The sequence below is a fragment of the Lampris incognitus genome, chromosome 10, assembly GCF_029633865.1.
Source record: "Lampris incognitus isolate fLamInc1 chromosome 10, fLamInc1.hap2, whole genome shotgun sequence".
Classification (NCBI taxonomy): domain Eukaryota; kingdom Metazoa; phylum Chordata; class Actinopteri; order Lampriformes; family Lampridae; genus Lampris; species Lampris incognitus.
In genome coordinates, this window is record NC_079220.1 from 22521622 (window position 1) to 22536654 (window position 15033).

The following is a 15033-nucleotide window of genomic DNA, read 5'->3' on the forward strand; positions in this document are numbered from 1 at the left end:
AAAGAATTGAGAGGGGTGAAGAGAGTGAGAAGGCGTGAGGAGGATGAAATACAGGCTGAAAGTCAGAAGTGACAGACTGAATGACTGAATAACTTCTTGTCATTATAATCATTATGTGATCTCAGAGCATGGATGATAGCTGTGGGTCCAAAAGGGATCGTCTTAATTAATTATATCAAATTTATCTCAGCTATTAAGTCATCTGATCTTTACTCCCTGTCTCTTTCTCTGCCACCATCTCTCTAACAGCGAAGCACCATGTCTGCTACCCTGGAGGATACTGAAAACGTGTTTGGTGAGTCATGCAAGCAGACACACACACACACACACACACACACACAGTCCTCCTGCACAGATCATACCTTAAAGATAAATGCCACATCAGTATAAATATATCTTCTACTTCCCATGTACCAAAAACTCCCCATTCACCGATGTGTTTGTGGGAATATTTGTGTATCGTCTTTTTATGTATGCGTGTGGTTGTGTGTGTGTGTGTTTGTGCGCGCACCATACATTCATCTATTTTAGCTATTAAAATACCGGCATTTTTAGTTTTTTTTGTGATTTTTCCCTCTCCCCTTTTCTCCCCAATTGTATCCGGCCAATTACCCAACTCTTCCGAGCCATCCCGGCCGCTGCTCCACCCCCTCTGCCGATTCGAGGAGGGCTGCAGACTACCACATGTCTCCTCTGAAACATGTGGAGTCGGCAGTTGCTTCTTTTCACCTGACAATGAGTAGTTTTGCCTGGAGGACGCAGTGCGTGGGAGGATCACGCTATTCTCCCCAGTTCTTCCTGCCCCCTGAACAGGCGCTCCGACCGACCAGGACACATTTGGCTTCCCACGCGCAGGCACGGCCAATTGAGTCTTTAGGAACGCCCAACCAAGCCGGAGGTAACACGGGGATTCGAATCACGATCCTCATGTTGGTAGGCAATGGAATAGACCGCTACGCTACCTGGATGCCCCCATTAGCACCTACTTTTTTTTTTAGTTTGTCTTTCATGTTTTTTTATCAGGAACGTTAACAAGCAATCATCTTTGCCTTTGACAACCCTGTTTCCAAAACAAACAAACAAAGACCACATCCAACGTTCATTCCCAAGAGCCATTTTCTGGTAGCTGTCACATCTATGTAGGTTAGCCGGTGCCAACTTCATAAGCTTTTATTGTTTGGATCATTTTGGCAGTTGTGACCACTCCATGTGGACTCTGGTGCACCGCTGAGCTAGTAAAATCTTTTTGTCAAATATTCAGGGTTGTGTCCACTTCTAGACCTTTGTGCAAACCAATGGATGCACAGTGCATCCGGAAAGTATTCACTTTCCCCACATTTTGTTATGTTACAGCCGTATTCCAAAATGGATTAAATTCCTTTTTTTCTCATCAATCTACATACAATACCCCATAATGACAAAGTGAAAAAGGTTTTGTAGAAATTTTTGCAAATGTATTCAAAATAAAAAACTGAAATATTGCATGTACATAAATATTCACACCCTTTGCTATGACTCTCAAAATTGAGCTCAGGTTCATCCCGTTTCCACTGATCATCCTTGAGATGTTTCTACATCTTGATTGGAGTCCACCTGTAGTAAATTCAATTGATTGGACATGATTTGGAAAGGCACACACCTGTCTATATAAGGTCCCGCTGTTGACAGTGCATGTCAGAGCAGAAACCAAGCCATGAAGTCAAAGGAATTGTCTGTAGGGATGGTATTAGCAAGGTGATGAGAGGTGCCTGGTGCTAAAGAGTTCAATCTTGGTTTCATCAGACCAGAGAATCTTGTTTCTCATGATCTAAGAGTCCTTAAGGTGCTTTCTGGCAAACTCCAAGTGGGCTGTCATGTGCCTTTTACTGAGCAGAGGCTTCCGTCTGGCCACTCTACCATAAAGGCCTGATTGGTGGAGTGCTGCAGAGATGGTTGTCCTTCTAGAAGGTTCTCCCATCTCCACAGAGGAACTCTGGAGCTCTGTCAGAGTGATCATCGGGTTCTTGGTCACCTCCCTGACCAAGGCCCTTCTCCCCTGATTGCTAAGTTTGGCTGGGCAGCCAGCTCTAGGAAGAGTTCTGGTGGATCCAAACTTCTTCCATTTACGAATGATGGGGACCACTGTGCTCTTCAGGACCTTCAAAGCTGTAGAATTTTTTTTTTTGTACCCTTCCCCAGATCTGTGCCTCGATACAATCCTGTCTTGGAGGTCCACAGACAATTCCTTGGACTTCATGGCTTGGTTTCTGCTCTGACATGCACGGTCAACAGTGGGACCTTATATAGACAGGTGTGTGCCTTTCCAAATCATGTCCAATCAATTGAATTTACTGCAGGTGGACTCCAATCAAGATGTAGAAACGTCTCAAGGATGATCAGTGGTAACAGGATGAACCTGAGCTCAATTTTGAGTGTCATAGCAAAGGGTGTGAATACTTATGTACATGCAATATTTCAGTTTTTTATTTTTAATACATTTGCAAAAATGTCTACAAAACCTTTTTCACTTTGTCATTATGGGGTATTGTATGTAGATTGATGAGAAAAAAAGGAATTTAATCCATTTTGGAATAAGGCTGTAACATAACAAAATGTGAGGAAAGTGAATGAATACTTTCCGGATGCACTGTATGTGCAGTTTCAGTCAAGTCTGCGGCAATATAAAGCTGCAAAAGGAGAACTTCATGGTGAAATAATACCATTAACGTGTTATTAGTGTTAAAGTTGGTTTCCTCATGTCTCAGTGGAACAAACTGTGTAACATGAGACCGCTTGGATCTTTCTATCTAATTGCCTGTGCATTACTGGCACAATGGTGAGAAAGTCTAGGTGCACACAGGAAATTATGCGTTTTTGGTCTTATAAAGGAGAGCCGCAACCAAAAATCAGGAACGACTTGTCAGCCCTGGAAAAAGCTAAAGCAAAGTGCAGCTCTATTGGTACATCTACGGTCGGTGTCAGAGAAGCTAAGAACGTAAAAAGAGAATATGACCGGAAGCAGGCCAAAATAAAAATTTTTTCCATTTCACTTCTTTTTTCCTTTTTCCTGTAACGCTTTCTTATTGACAGGTGATGTCTTCTCAATTTGCTTACGTTATGTGTACATTAGGATGCATTACATCAGATTCTCCTATTTATTTTTTGTAATGAACATTTTACTGAAAGCTTGAACACAGAAATAACACAGACAGGGATCAAGTCACGTCACTGGCAAACCATCAAAACTAAAGTCCCACTCACTCACAAAATAGAAAACAAGGAACAGAAAGAACAGACTATTACACTGACATTTTCTCAAAGGATGAGCACAACAGTCTATTGATAACACTGGATTACCAAGATGACTACTACATTACAACTACCCAGTTGGTGAAAGGGCCCCTCATAAACATAGATTGATCAAGCTTATTTAGTCGGGAGCATGTCACTCTCTCATAAGCAGCTAACTGTGCCGTTGTTGTAGACCATTCTTCATAATGGAGTGGGTGTTTCTTCCTCCAGTGTCTCAGTAGTATCCGTTTGGCAGTTGTAAGAGCCAAAATAATCCATCTGTTTCGGGGGAGAAGTCAGGGCCCTGGAGCTCAGGGGTTGAGCCCAGGATGGACAGTTTTGCAGAGATTTGGAACTTTTTGTTTAGGACTTCAAACATAATCTCTTTGATATTATTTCACCAGTCCTTAAGTGTTGGACATGACCAAAATAAATGCTGTATAGAGGCACAATTTCCTTCACAGCTCCAGCAAGAATCTACTGGTAATAGGTTCCATTTATACAGTTGTTGTGGTGTCTGATGCCATCTGTGTATTCATTTCAGTGGAAAAAACCTATTGCCCATTTCTTTGGAAATTATATTAATGTTATCCAGACATGGCTTCCAATCCACAGGGATTATGTCCACAGCTAGATCTCCTGTCCAATGTTTATTGATCTTGATCAAGGAGTCACATAATTGTTCCTGTAGCATGACAGATCTTCGAAGCTATGCCCCTACATGATAACAATCTAATTAACAGTTCTTCCTAATGATTTAGTCAAGGCACTTTGCATTTGGACATATCTGCACAATAGATCACGTGATTCTTTATATTTATCTACCATTTGATTGAAGCTTAGGAAATGCTTAGTATGGTTATCAAATAAATTCAAATAAATTCACACCGAAATAGACACTGAAAAAATATCTCCTTTGTAATTACAAGTAAAATGTCTTTATTATTCCCCCCCAATAGAGGGTATGCAGGTGACGTCACAGATGCGGAACTCAGCGGTAACGCGGCACTGAGTGGCAAAAAGACTGAGTGGTGGCATTAACGTCCAGTTTGAATACAACGAAAACGCATCTAAAATGGGAAAGAGCTGTTGTGCGATAGACTGCACTAATAGATTTCACAAGAAATCGGAGTTATCCGTTTTTCGGGCACGTCTAACTGGGAGGAGACCCCAGGGTAGACCCAGAACTCGCTGGAGGGACTACATGTCCAGTCTGGCCCAGAAACGCCTTGGGATTCCCCAGGAGGAACTGGAGAGCATTGCTGGGGAGAGGGACGTCTGGAATGCCATACTTAGCTTGCTGCCACCGCGACCCGACCTCGGAGAAGCAACTGATGAGTACAGATAAGTTTGTACATAAAAAACGAATGTGTCTTTGTTCAGTGCTCACATATAAAATACAAAGCACATAACACTATTCAAGAGTGGAGTGAATGATTCTTGTCCATTTTTGTGTTCTTGTATGGCGAGTTTGAAACAATATCTAACAGCTGAAGTAAGATTGAAAAGTAAAAGAAAGACAAAAAGAGAGAACAGTGAAAATACTGGAAATGAACTTGCCAAGTGAACAAGGATGGCAATAACTAGCCAGTGAGCATAAATGGGAGTCTCAAGATTCTTTGTAATGTCTAGCTTGCAAAATTAACATGTAGTTTCTTCTGTGTTTTAGGTCCAGCAGTCTGTTAGTGCTTAAAGGTAGAACGAGTAGGATTGAATAAAAAATCAATGTACAGACTCATACAAAAATAATCCCTCTTCATCATTTGTCCTGGTCATCATCATTTATGACTCACTAGACGTGTGTGGTGGTGTCTGTTTTTGCAGAAACCCTGTTCTCTCCCTGTATTTTCTTATTTTCTTATTTTGCTGTGTACAGGAAATTTCTGGGCATTAACCTTTGGGTAACAGGACTCTATGAAAATGTTCATAATTATGCATCCAAGCGGAAGCTACGACAATGGAGGACACTGCCGAAAAGATGCAAACATAGCAAGGCAAAACGCAAAGTTCGTTCCAAAACGAGAGTGAATCTGGGGTTGACTTTCACCTGCTGGCGAGCACTGAAGTAGAGGATGGGGATGAAGAGCAATGCGGAGTTAGCCTGTTCACTAGGATGTGTTCTGCTGGCGAGCACAGAAGGAGAGGAGGGGGAAGAAGAGCAATGCGGAGTGAACCTGTTCACTGGGATGTGTTCTGGCAACTGCGGTCAGGGGGCATGTCCTTCTGGTGACCTTGAGCCGGGGAGGAGGAACCAACTTTGAATTTTGTGTTTACAAACTGCAACCGACCAATCCTACTGGTTCTACCTTTAAGAAACCTGGGAAAATTAGTACCTGTGTGTCATAAGTGGCCTCACATCCACAAGCTCACAATGCATCTGGAAGAGCTAATAATCCTGATCTGTGAGACCTTTTTTTAAAGTTAATTGATTCTCCCTATAAAAGTTGGGAAGAACTTTCTCTATTAGGACATGAGAGTGGCTTATAGATTGCTGGTTCAGCACAATGAAATGGAGCACTGTGAGGACACAATAACATAAACTGAGAAAAATTGTTTTCACACAGTGAAAACTAGGAGCTGTCCAGGAGATATGCCTCCCGCAACACTTGATTAACTTTCCTCCACCCGCCCCAAGCACCTTCATTCATTCTCTACCCATCTTTCTTTTTCTACCTGTATTTTTTCCCCTTCCACCTTCTCTCTTAAAGGGAACATTTATCAATTTTCAACCTTATTTGCAACAGGGCCATGAAAAATACCCGCAGTTGTGTTTTTTTTGGGGGGGGGGGATTTCCCCCCCTTTTCTCCCCAGTTGCACTTGGCCAGTTACCCCACTCTTCCGAGCCATCTAGGTCGCTGCCCCACACCCTCTGCCAATGCGGGGAGGGCTGCAGACTACCACATGCCTCCTCCGATACATGTGGAGTCGCCAGCCGCTTCTTTTCACCTGACAGTGAGGAGTTTCGCCAGGGGGAGGTAGCACGTGGGAGGATCACGCTATCCCCCCCTAACAGGCGCCTCGACCAACCAGAGGAGGTGCTAGTACAGCAACCAGGACACATACCCACATCCGGCTTCCAACCCGCAGACACGGCGAATTGTGTCTGTAGGACACCCGACCAAGCCGGAGGTAACACGGGGATTCGAACTGTTGATCCCCGTGTTGGTAGGCCACGGAATAGACCGCTACACTACCGGATGCCCCCTACCTGCAGTTGTTCCTGAGTCTTTCTGGCCGCTAAGTGAGGTATCGTGATGTCAATTGGCGGCTTGATAAACGAAATCCTCGCAGGGTTTGTAATACTCTATTCTACGCTAAACATACTGTTCAAAAAACACATCCTCATTCTTTCAGCTAATTTGTTTTTCAGATTTCCCCCTGTTTTCTCCCCAACTGTATCGGGACAATTATCCCACTCTTTTTGAGCCGTCTCGATCGCTGCTCCACCCCCTCTCTGCCGATCCGGGGGTCGCCCTGACCGACCAGAGGAGGCGCTAGTGCAGCGACCAGGACAAATGCCCACATCCGACTTCCCACCTGCAGACACGGCCCATTGTGTCTGTAGAGACGCCCGACCAAGCCGGAGGTAACACGGGGATTCGAATCGCCGACCCCCGTGTTGGTAGGCAACGGAATAGACCACTACACTACCCAGGTGTCCCTCATTCTTTCAGCTAAGCAACGTTTCCGATGGTGGAAATTACTTCCCACAACACTAGCACAGAGGATTTTATGGACAACGGTACAGAAGATATAGTGTAATGCATTCTGGTACGTGTAGGAGCCGTGGGAAATCTGTGAACAGGACAGCATCAATATAGCACACAGTGAGGACTTCATTGCTTCAATTGACTACATTACTCATCAGTCATGGTTGCACAAAAAAAACAAAGCAATCTGTAAAATCTGCTCAACACTCCTTGGCGAAAATGATTCTGCTTTGACATAAAAAAGGGCGTGCACAGACAGAATTATGTTCAGTTGTAAACACATTCAAAGAAGGCTGCACAGATTGATTAGATGGCCAATATGGAATACCAAAAGGGTAGCTACGTCGGATAATGCCTTAAGTATTTATAGACGTGCTGCTCACCATGGAGATGACAGAGCCTTTCTCCAAAGCACAGCTGATAAACTTAATATCAGTGATAAGAATAATACTGAACTATTTAGAAAACACATTTCATACATGAAATGGAGCTCAAATTGATTTACATCAGAAAGAATCAGACAAATTAGAGGAATCACAGGGAAAAAATACTATTCAAACCACTTAAGTGTTTTAGAATTAACAACGGATTAAAATATTACAAATAATTTAGATGATCAAAGGAAAATATTACAAGGCAATGAAAGTAAAAATTGTAAATTGATGATCAAGTAAAGAGTAGTGCAAATGAAAGGATGAAAGGCAGTTTTAATTAAAAAGCTAAATTAAAAGATGGAAATGGAGTGAGTGTAAATATAGTTTAAAATATAAAAATATAAAGAAATATAAATATGTAAATATAGTAACAGTTGACAATTCTGTCTGATATCAGGCAAAGTGTATTGCACAGTTCAGAAGCATAGCTAAAAATGACTGCGTCCTCAGTTTTCTTTTTGTTGGGTTGTGAGAGACTAACAGGCCAACACTGGAGTACCGGAGGGCCTGTATAGGAACATAAGGCAGCAGAGAATCTGGAATGTAGGCTAGTCCAAAGCCATTTAGAGCTTCATATAAAAGTAAAAGGCATTTGAGATTGATTCTGAAAGATACAGGGAGCTGGTGCAGTGTTGCTAAAACTGGAAACATTCATTTCTATCAAATTCAATGTTTTTTTTGTTTTTTTTACTGAACATGTTAAAGAAAACATAAGGTATAAAAACAAATAAAAACAAAATCATTAGCAACATGTAAATGACAAATAGGCAACTCAAATAATACCGATCATGTTAAAAAAGGGGTCAAGGATTGGCTCTGAGACCTTTATTGTTTGCAATGGTGATGGACAGGTTGACAGACAAGATCAGGCAGGAGTCTCCATGGACGATGATGTTCGCAGATGACATTGTGATCTGTAGCAAGAGTAGGGTGCAGGTTGAGGAGAGCCTGGAGAGGTGGAGGTATGCACTGGAGAGAAGAGGAATGAAAGTCAGTAGGATCAACACGGAATACATATGTCTGAATGAGAGGGAGGACAGTGGAATGGTGAGGATGCAAGGAGTAGAGGTGACGAAGGCATATGAGTTTAAATACTTGAGGTCAACTGTCCAAAGTAACGCGAAGTGCAGGAGAGAGGTGAAGAAGAGAGTGCAGGCAGGGTGGAGTGGGTGGAGAAGAGTGTCATTAGTGATTTGCGACAGAAGGGTACCAGCAAGAGTTAAAAGGAAGGTTTACAAGATGATTGTGAGACCAGCTATGTTATATGGTTTGGCGACAGCGGCACTGACGAAAAGACAGGAGGCGGAGCTGGAGGTGGCAGAGTTGAAGATGCTAAGATTTTCATTGGGAGTGACGAAGAAGGACAGGATTAGGAATGATTATATTAGAGGGACCGCTCAAGTTGGACGGTTTGGAGACAAAGCAAGAGAGGCAAGCTTGAGATGGCTTGGACATGTGTGGAGGAGAGATGCTGGGTATATTGGGAGAAGGATGCTGAATATGGACGTGCCAGGGGAGAGGAAAAGAGGAAGGCCAAAGAGGAGGTTTATGGATGTGGTGAGGAAGACATGCAGGTGGCTGGTGTGACAGAGGAAGATGCAGAAGACAGGAAGAAATGGAAACGGATGATCTGCTGGGGCGACCCCTAACGGGAGTAGCTGAAGGTAGTCGTAGTAGATGTTAAAAAAGGGGTAAGAAGTTGAGAACTTTTCTAGTCCTACCCCTTTATACTATTCATGCATGTATGATGCATTGATAATAGCTAAAAACAGATAATAGAAAAAGTTCAATTTACAGCCATCAGTGTCCATGACATCTACCTCAGTCGACTCAAACATATCAACCCATTTGGAAAAAAAACAAAACTGGTCACTGGTCCATTTCATAACCATTTCATGTTTTGTTTCTGAAGAGTCTTTTTAGTTTAGACAAAGTACCACATGTTTTCAGCTCATCACTGCAGTTATTCTGCAAACCAACTCCCTTGGTTGTAACTTACTGATGTTTTGCATCTGTCCTTACTGGTGGTTATTTGAATATGCAGGTTCCTCTCAAATTGTGTTTAATTTCTCTCAGCCATACCTTGGACACTAATAGGTAATTGTTGATTTATTATGCTGGACATAATTTGAATAGTTTTAAAATCCACCAACTCTTTACATTTTCGTGCTTTTACTTTGATAAAAAGTGGATGTATTGATTCTTTGTAAGTTGTTAGATTTACAGTTCATATAGCTCTTATTTGGAGGTTTAAGATTGGATCTGTGTTTGTTTTGGATGTGTTCCCCCACACTTCCACACCGTAGGTAATGTATGGGAGAATGAAGGAACAGTACAATGTATATAGGGAAGCTTGATTTAGCAGATCTATGATTTTGTTCAGCATTGCAATTGATTTGATATTCTAGCTTTTATATAATTTATGTGCGGCTTCCAACTTAATTTGTTGTCTGTTAATACGCAGAGAAATTTAATTTCAGATACGTTTTCGATTTCCACGTCATTATTCATGAGTTTCTTGTCTGAGTTGGTAGATCGATTCCCAAAGATTATGCTTAAATTCAGTGTAAGTTCATTTGAATCAAACAAACTTTTCATCCTGCTCAATTCCTTTTTCACTGTATCCAAGAGTTGTTCCAAGTTGTCTCCACAGCAGAGTAAACTTGTATCGTTGCAAATAGAATGGTTTTCAGGGTTTTTGACATTTTACATATATTGTTTATGTACAATATGAACAACAATGGTCCCAACACTGAGCCCTGGGGCACCCACACTTAACCTTCGGTAATTGTGATTTGAAATTTTGTAATTTTACATATTGGTACCTATTCTGTAGGTAACTGCATACCATGATACCATATCTTTGTATTTTTTTTATTAGTAACCCATGATCTACAGCGTCAAATGCTTTTTTTTAAAGTGATACTGACATCAAAATCTGAAAATTCCTATTGATAGGCTATGTTCCGAGTTGGAATGTGATCACAGAGAAATTCAGCTGCCAAAACAGTGCGTCTGCGGCCACTCGAGAGATCTCTGACTGACTGTAGATAGTGTCCAATGACCAGTTGTGCCGGTGGATATGTAGACACCAGTTAATTTTCATATAGGGTGTGTCTGTAGCGAGATGCTATAAAACCACGGAGAAGCCATTCTTTCACCCCCTCCTGCTAGCCACTTTGCTCGAGTTTGTGCTATTTTGCTGAGACTTTATTATCGATCTTGCTACGACGTATTGCTATCTATCTATCTATCTATCTATCTATCTATCTATCTATCTATCTATCTATCTATCTATCTATCTATCTATCTATCTATCTATCTATCTATCTATCTATCTATCTATCTATCTATCTATCTATCTATCTATCTATCTATCTATCTATCTATCTATCTATCTATCTATCTATCTATCTATCTATCTATCTATCTAACTAACAGTTATTTGTATCACCGAATCCTCCTCCTGGAAACTGTAATCCTCACAGAGGTTCCCCTCTCGCTCTCGCTATTCAACATTTTTTGTAAATAACAAGTGACGAGCGGTACCGAGCCCCACCCACCCAGGTAGACAGTAGCCAATAGCTTTGAATTCATAAAACCACACCTATTTTCGGTTATGATTCAAACTCCCAATGTTAAAAAATGTGTTCGGAAAAGGCATGTCAGTCTCCATTTAAGTACAGAAATACCCCTACTACATGTTCTTTATTTTCTATTGCCTTTGTAATTTCTTCTACAAATTCTATCAGTGCAAATGAGGTTGTCCTGCTAGCTCTAAAACCATATTGTTGTTCATAGTGTACATAATGTTTTATGATAAAATCATGTAGTCTTGTATAAAATATTTTTTTCCAGTATTTTAGAGAACTGTGGAAGCAGGGAAACAGGTCTATAGTTTGAGAGTACATGTTTGTCTCCAGATTTATTCCAGATTGGTATGACTTTAGCTGTTTTAATTTTTCTTGGGAATACATCGGTTCGTGTATGTGTCAGGGGTTTTAGTATACATTCGATGATATCTTAACTGTTGGCATGTCAATACTATTCCAGTCTGTGGATGTCTTGCGCTTGAGTTTTTCACAGTGTCAACATTTCTTTTTCGTCAGTCCCCCTTATAAATATTGTTTCTTTAACATATATATGTTTACTTTCTACACCATCATTACTACTAGTTTTTGCAATCTCCCTAGCCAAACCATTACCAACACTGGCAAACATTTATTGAACTCATCTGCAGCTGAGGCCATATCAGTAGTGGTTGTATTGTTTTTTTTTTTTTTTTTTGGTCAGGAAATGGTCGAGGTATCCTACCTCCCCCCTTCCATTTTTAATAATGCCATTCAATATTTTCCATGTATTCTTAATGTTGTTTTTGTTTTCCTCCAGTAATTTGCTGCAGTATTCCTTTTTGCTGCTTCTCATAATTCCTGTTAGTTTGTTTTTATATATCTGGGGTTTGGTCTCTGCTGTTCTTTCCATGAGCAATTCTTAATATAACAGATTTTTTTCTTTTGCATGCAATTAATATTCCCTTAGTTAGCCACAGTTTCTCAGCATATTTTTATACCACTACTTTATTTACTAGAGGACTTTTTTTTTCATAGAGAGCAGTTGTTGTGGACAGAAATGTGTCATAGGCTACATCTACATCTTCCACATGAACATTATTCCAGTTTTGTGTCATCTAGTTGTTTTGATGGTTTTAGTGTCATTCTTGGTCCTACTACAGCTCTGTATGGCTGCAAAGACTGGCAGATGACCACTTGTGTTGTTTATTAATAATCCACTTGTTACTTCCTTGTCAGTAACATTAGTAAATATATTATCAATTAGTGTAGCACTGTGTTGTTATTCTAGTTGGCCTTGTGATTGAGGTACTATACATTAAATTGATGAATTCTGTGGTTGTATTGTGTTATTGTGGGTTTAGCAGATCAATATTGAAATCCCCACATACAAAAACCATTTTCTCATTATTTTTGTTGTTGTTGTGCAATTCCAGTAGCTTTTACTTAAATGTGTTGATACAAGATCTGGGTTTCCTGTATATGCAGTTTATTAGAATATTTTTTGATTTCTCCAAATCCATTTCTACTGTAATGATATTGGCCAAGACAAATGACATATTCCTAACATATTTGCATTTATAATTTTCATCGATGTACAGTGCAACTCCCCCACCTTTTGTTTGTATCCTGTAAATGAAAAACGTTTCATATCCTCCAGTCTCGACCACGGCTGCCTGTTTCTCACTAAGCCAAGTCTCAGATATTGCAATTACTGTGAATTTCTTGTCCAGTTTTCTTAAGCAGTGATTGATCTTTAAAAAGTTTGAACTAAGGCTCCTGTGAATTATTGATATTGCTCCATCCATTTTTACATTTCTTTTTAACTGGTGTTTTGATTGATATTCACAATGTCTGTATGTGTTCTTGTAGAAATTATTCTCAGGGTTGTGTCATTTTCAATGTCTTGTGATTTATATTCTGTAAATTTGAAAGTTTTCAAGTCCAGTTTTTCATATTGTATGGATGAGTGGTTTCTCTCCAAACTTGACATGGGTGTGTTTCGTGAGTTCAGTTACCTTGTTATGTTATTAGATTAGATTAGATTAGATTAGATAAAATTGTTTTATTAGCCACACGACCAAGGCCGGTGAAATTTGTTTTTGGTACACGTTAAACTCTGCAGCACAATACAACCATAGACAACAGCAGACACTATACATATTATCACAAACAATACAGTTACAGAATAACAGAAACAAACATGTTACGCACAACAATTAGGTGAATGGTAGTATGCATGCCAGATCAGTGGTGTATGAGGAGGGAACTATAGGGAGGAATTCAGAGTCCTGGTAGCTCTGGGAAAAAAGCTGAGAGCGTCCGGGTGCTGTGGTGGTCTAGTCCGTTGCCTACCAACACGGGGGTTGCCGGTTCGAATCCCTGTGTTACCACCGGCTTGGTCGGGCATTCCTACAGACACAATTGGCCATGTCTGCGGGTGGGAAGCCGGATGCGGGTATGTGTCCTGGTCGCTGCAGTAGCACCTCCTCTGGTCGGTCAGGGTGCCTGTTCAGGGGAGACAGGAAACTGGGGGAAATAGCATCATCCTCCCACGCACTATGTCCCCCTGGTGAAACCCCTCACTGTCAGGTGAAAAGAAGCGGCTGGCGACTCCACTTGTATCGGAGAAGGCATGTGGTAGTCTGCAGCCCTCCCAGGATTGGCAGAGGGGGAGGAGCAGCGACCGGGATGGCTCGGAAAAGTGGGGTAATTGGCCATATACAATTGGGGAGAAAGAGAAAAAGGGGGAACCCCTCCCCCCAAAAAAATTGTGACGCGTTTAGTCTTAGTGGACAGTGACATGTAGCGCCTCCCCGAGGGAAGGAGCTGGAAGAGGTGATGAGCAGGATGTGAGGGGTCGAAGAGGATCTTCTTTATTCGCTTTACAGTCCGGTGAGTATGTAGAGATTCAACTGAGGAGAATGGGTTGCCTTTTATTTTGGATGCCTTATTCACCATCTGCTGCAGTTTTTTCCATGTTTGACTGTCCGTGCCACCATACCATACTGTAATAGAAGATTTTATGATGGACTCGATAATGGCTGAGTAAAACAGAATGAGAAGATCTTCATGCTTTCATCCTGTCACCTTGTAGTGATTGGTCTTCCAGCTTTCATACATCAAACTTGTCCAGTTCATTTACGTTCCATATGATAAGCACTTTAGTTGCCATTGGTGTCGATCCATTCAGCTGAATGAATATTTTGCAGCCTGCTGTCCATGTACCCTGGATCTTGCTCTGTCTCTTTAGTATGTGTGCTCTCCTTGAAATATCCGCATTTTCTTGGTGAGGTGTTCATTTATGTACACGTCAGACCCCTTTAATTTCCATCCTTGTTTGAAAAGCTCCTGTTTTTCTTCCTGTTGTTGAAGTGGATAATTAAAGCTGGCGTTGTAGTTTTGTTTTTGATGGGCAGAGTGTGACAAGCCTCGATGTCCCTGCTGTTGACAGAAAAGCCCTTGCTATCCAGGAAACCAAATACTTTATGTACCAGTGATTCCCTCTCATCCTGGGAGGCATTAGCCCTGCTCCAGGCTGCATTGTCCTCAGAAGCCACTGCTGTGTTGGTCCGATGTCTGGTCTTTAGGCCGATGATAATCAGATAATTTATCTGGGAGTACTGTTCAAGGACGACCACTCAGTTCTCCAGAGATTTTATCCTTCTTTTTCCGCGTTTTGCTTCTTGAGTGACTGGACTTGATCCATCAGTTCCAAGATCTTCTTTTGTTGAGCGGTGACTGTTCCCATCTCGGTCGAGAAGAAGTCAAGAGATTTCTTAATCTCCTCAACCTTGTCTGTAAGGCTAGCGGCTTTCTTTTGGCCCACTGAGCTCCGAAAATTGACTTGAAAATAAACTTGGAATGAACTTTTCCGGAATAAACTTGGAAATAAACTATTTTAAAGATTAATCTATCGCAGTCGCAGACATCTTGGTTTTCGCTGTGTTCCTTCTGTTTTTGTTAAAGGTCTGGCAGCAGAATTCTGAACTGTCTTTATTTGGGATACCCTTAAGGGAAGGGTCTCATTGCTTGACTTGAAGACACAC

General features: G+C 41.2%; 1 protein-coding gene across 1 annotated transcript in view; it reads left to right on the forward strand.

Moving 5' to 3' along the window:
- Positions 1 to 258: 258 nt before the first annotated feature.
- samd14 (sterile alpha motif domain containing 14) overlaps positions 259 to 15033 on the forward strand; it is a 71991-nt gene continuing 57216 nt past the window's right edge. The window contains exon 1 of the mRNA XM_056288373.1: positions 259 to 295. Coding sequence (XP_056144348.1) covers positions 259 to 295 — 37 coding nt within the window. The remainder of the gene's footprint in view (positions 296 to 15033) is intronic.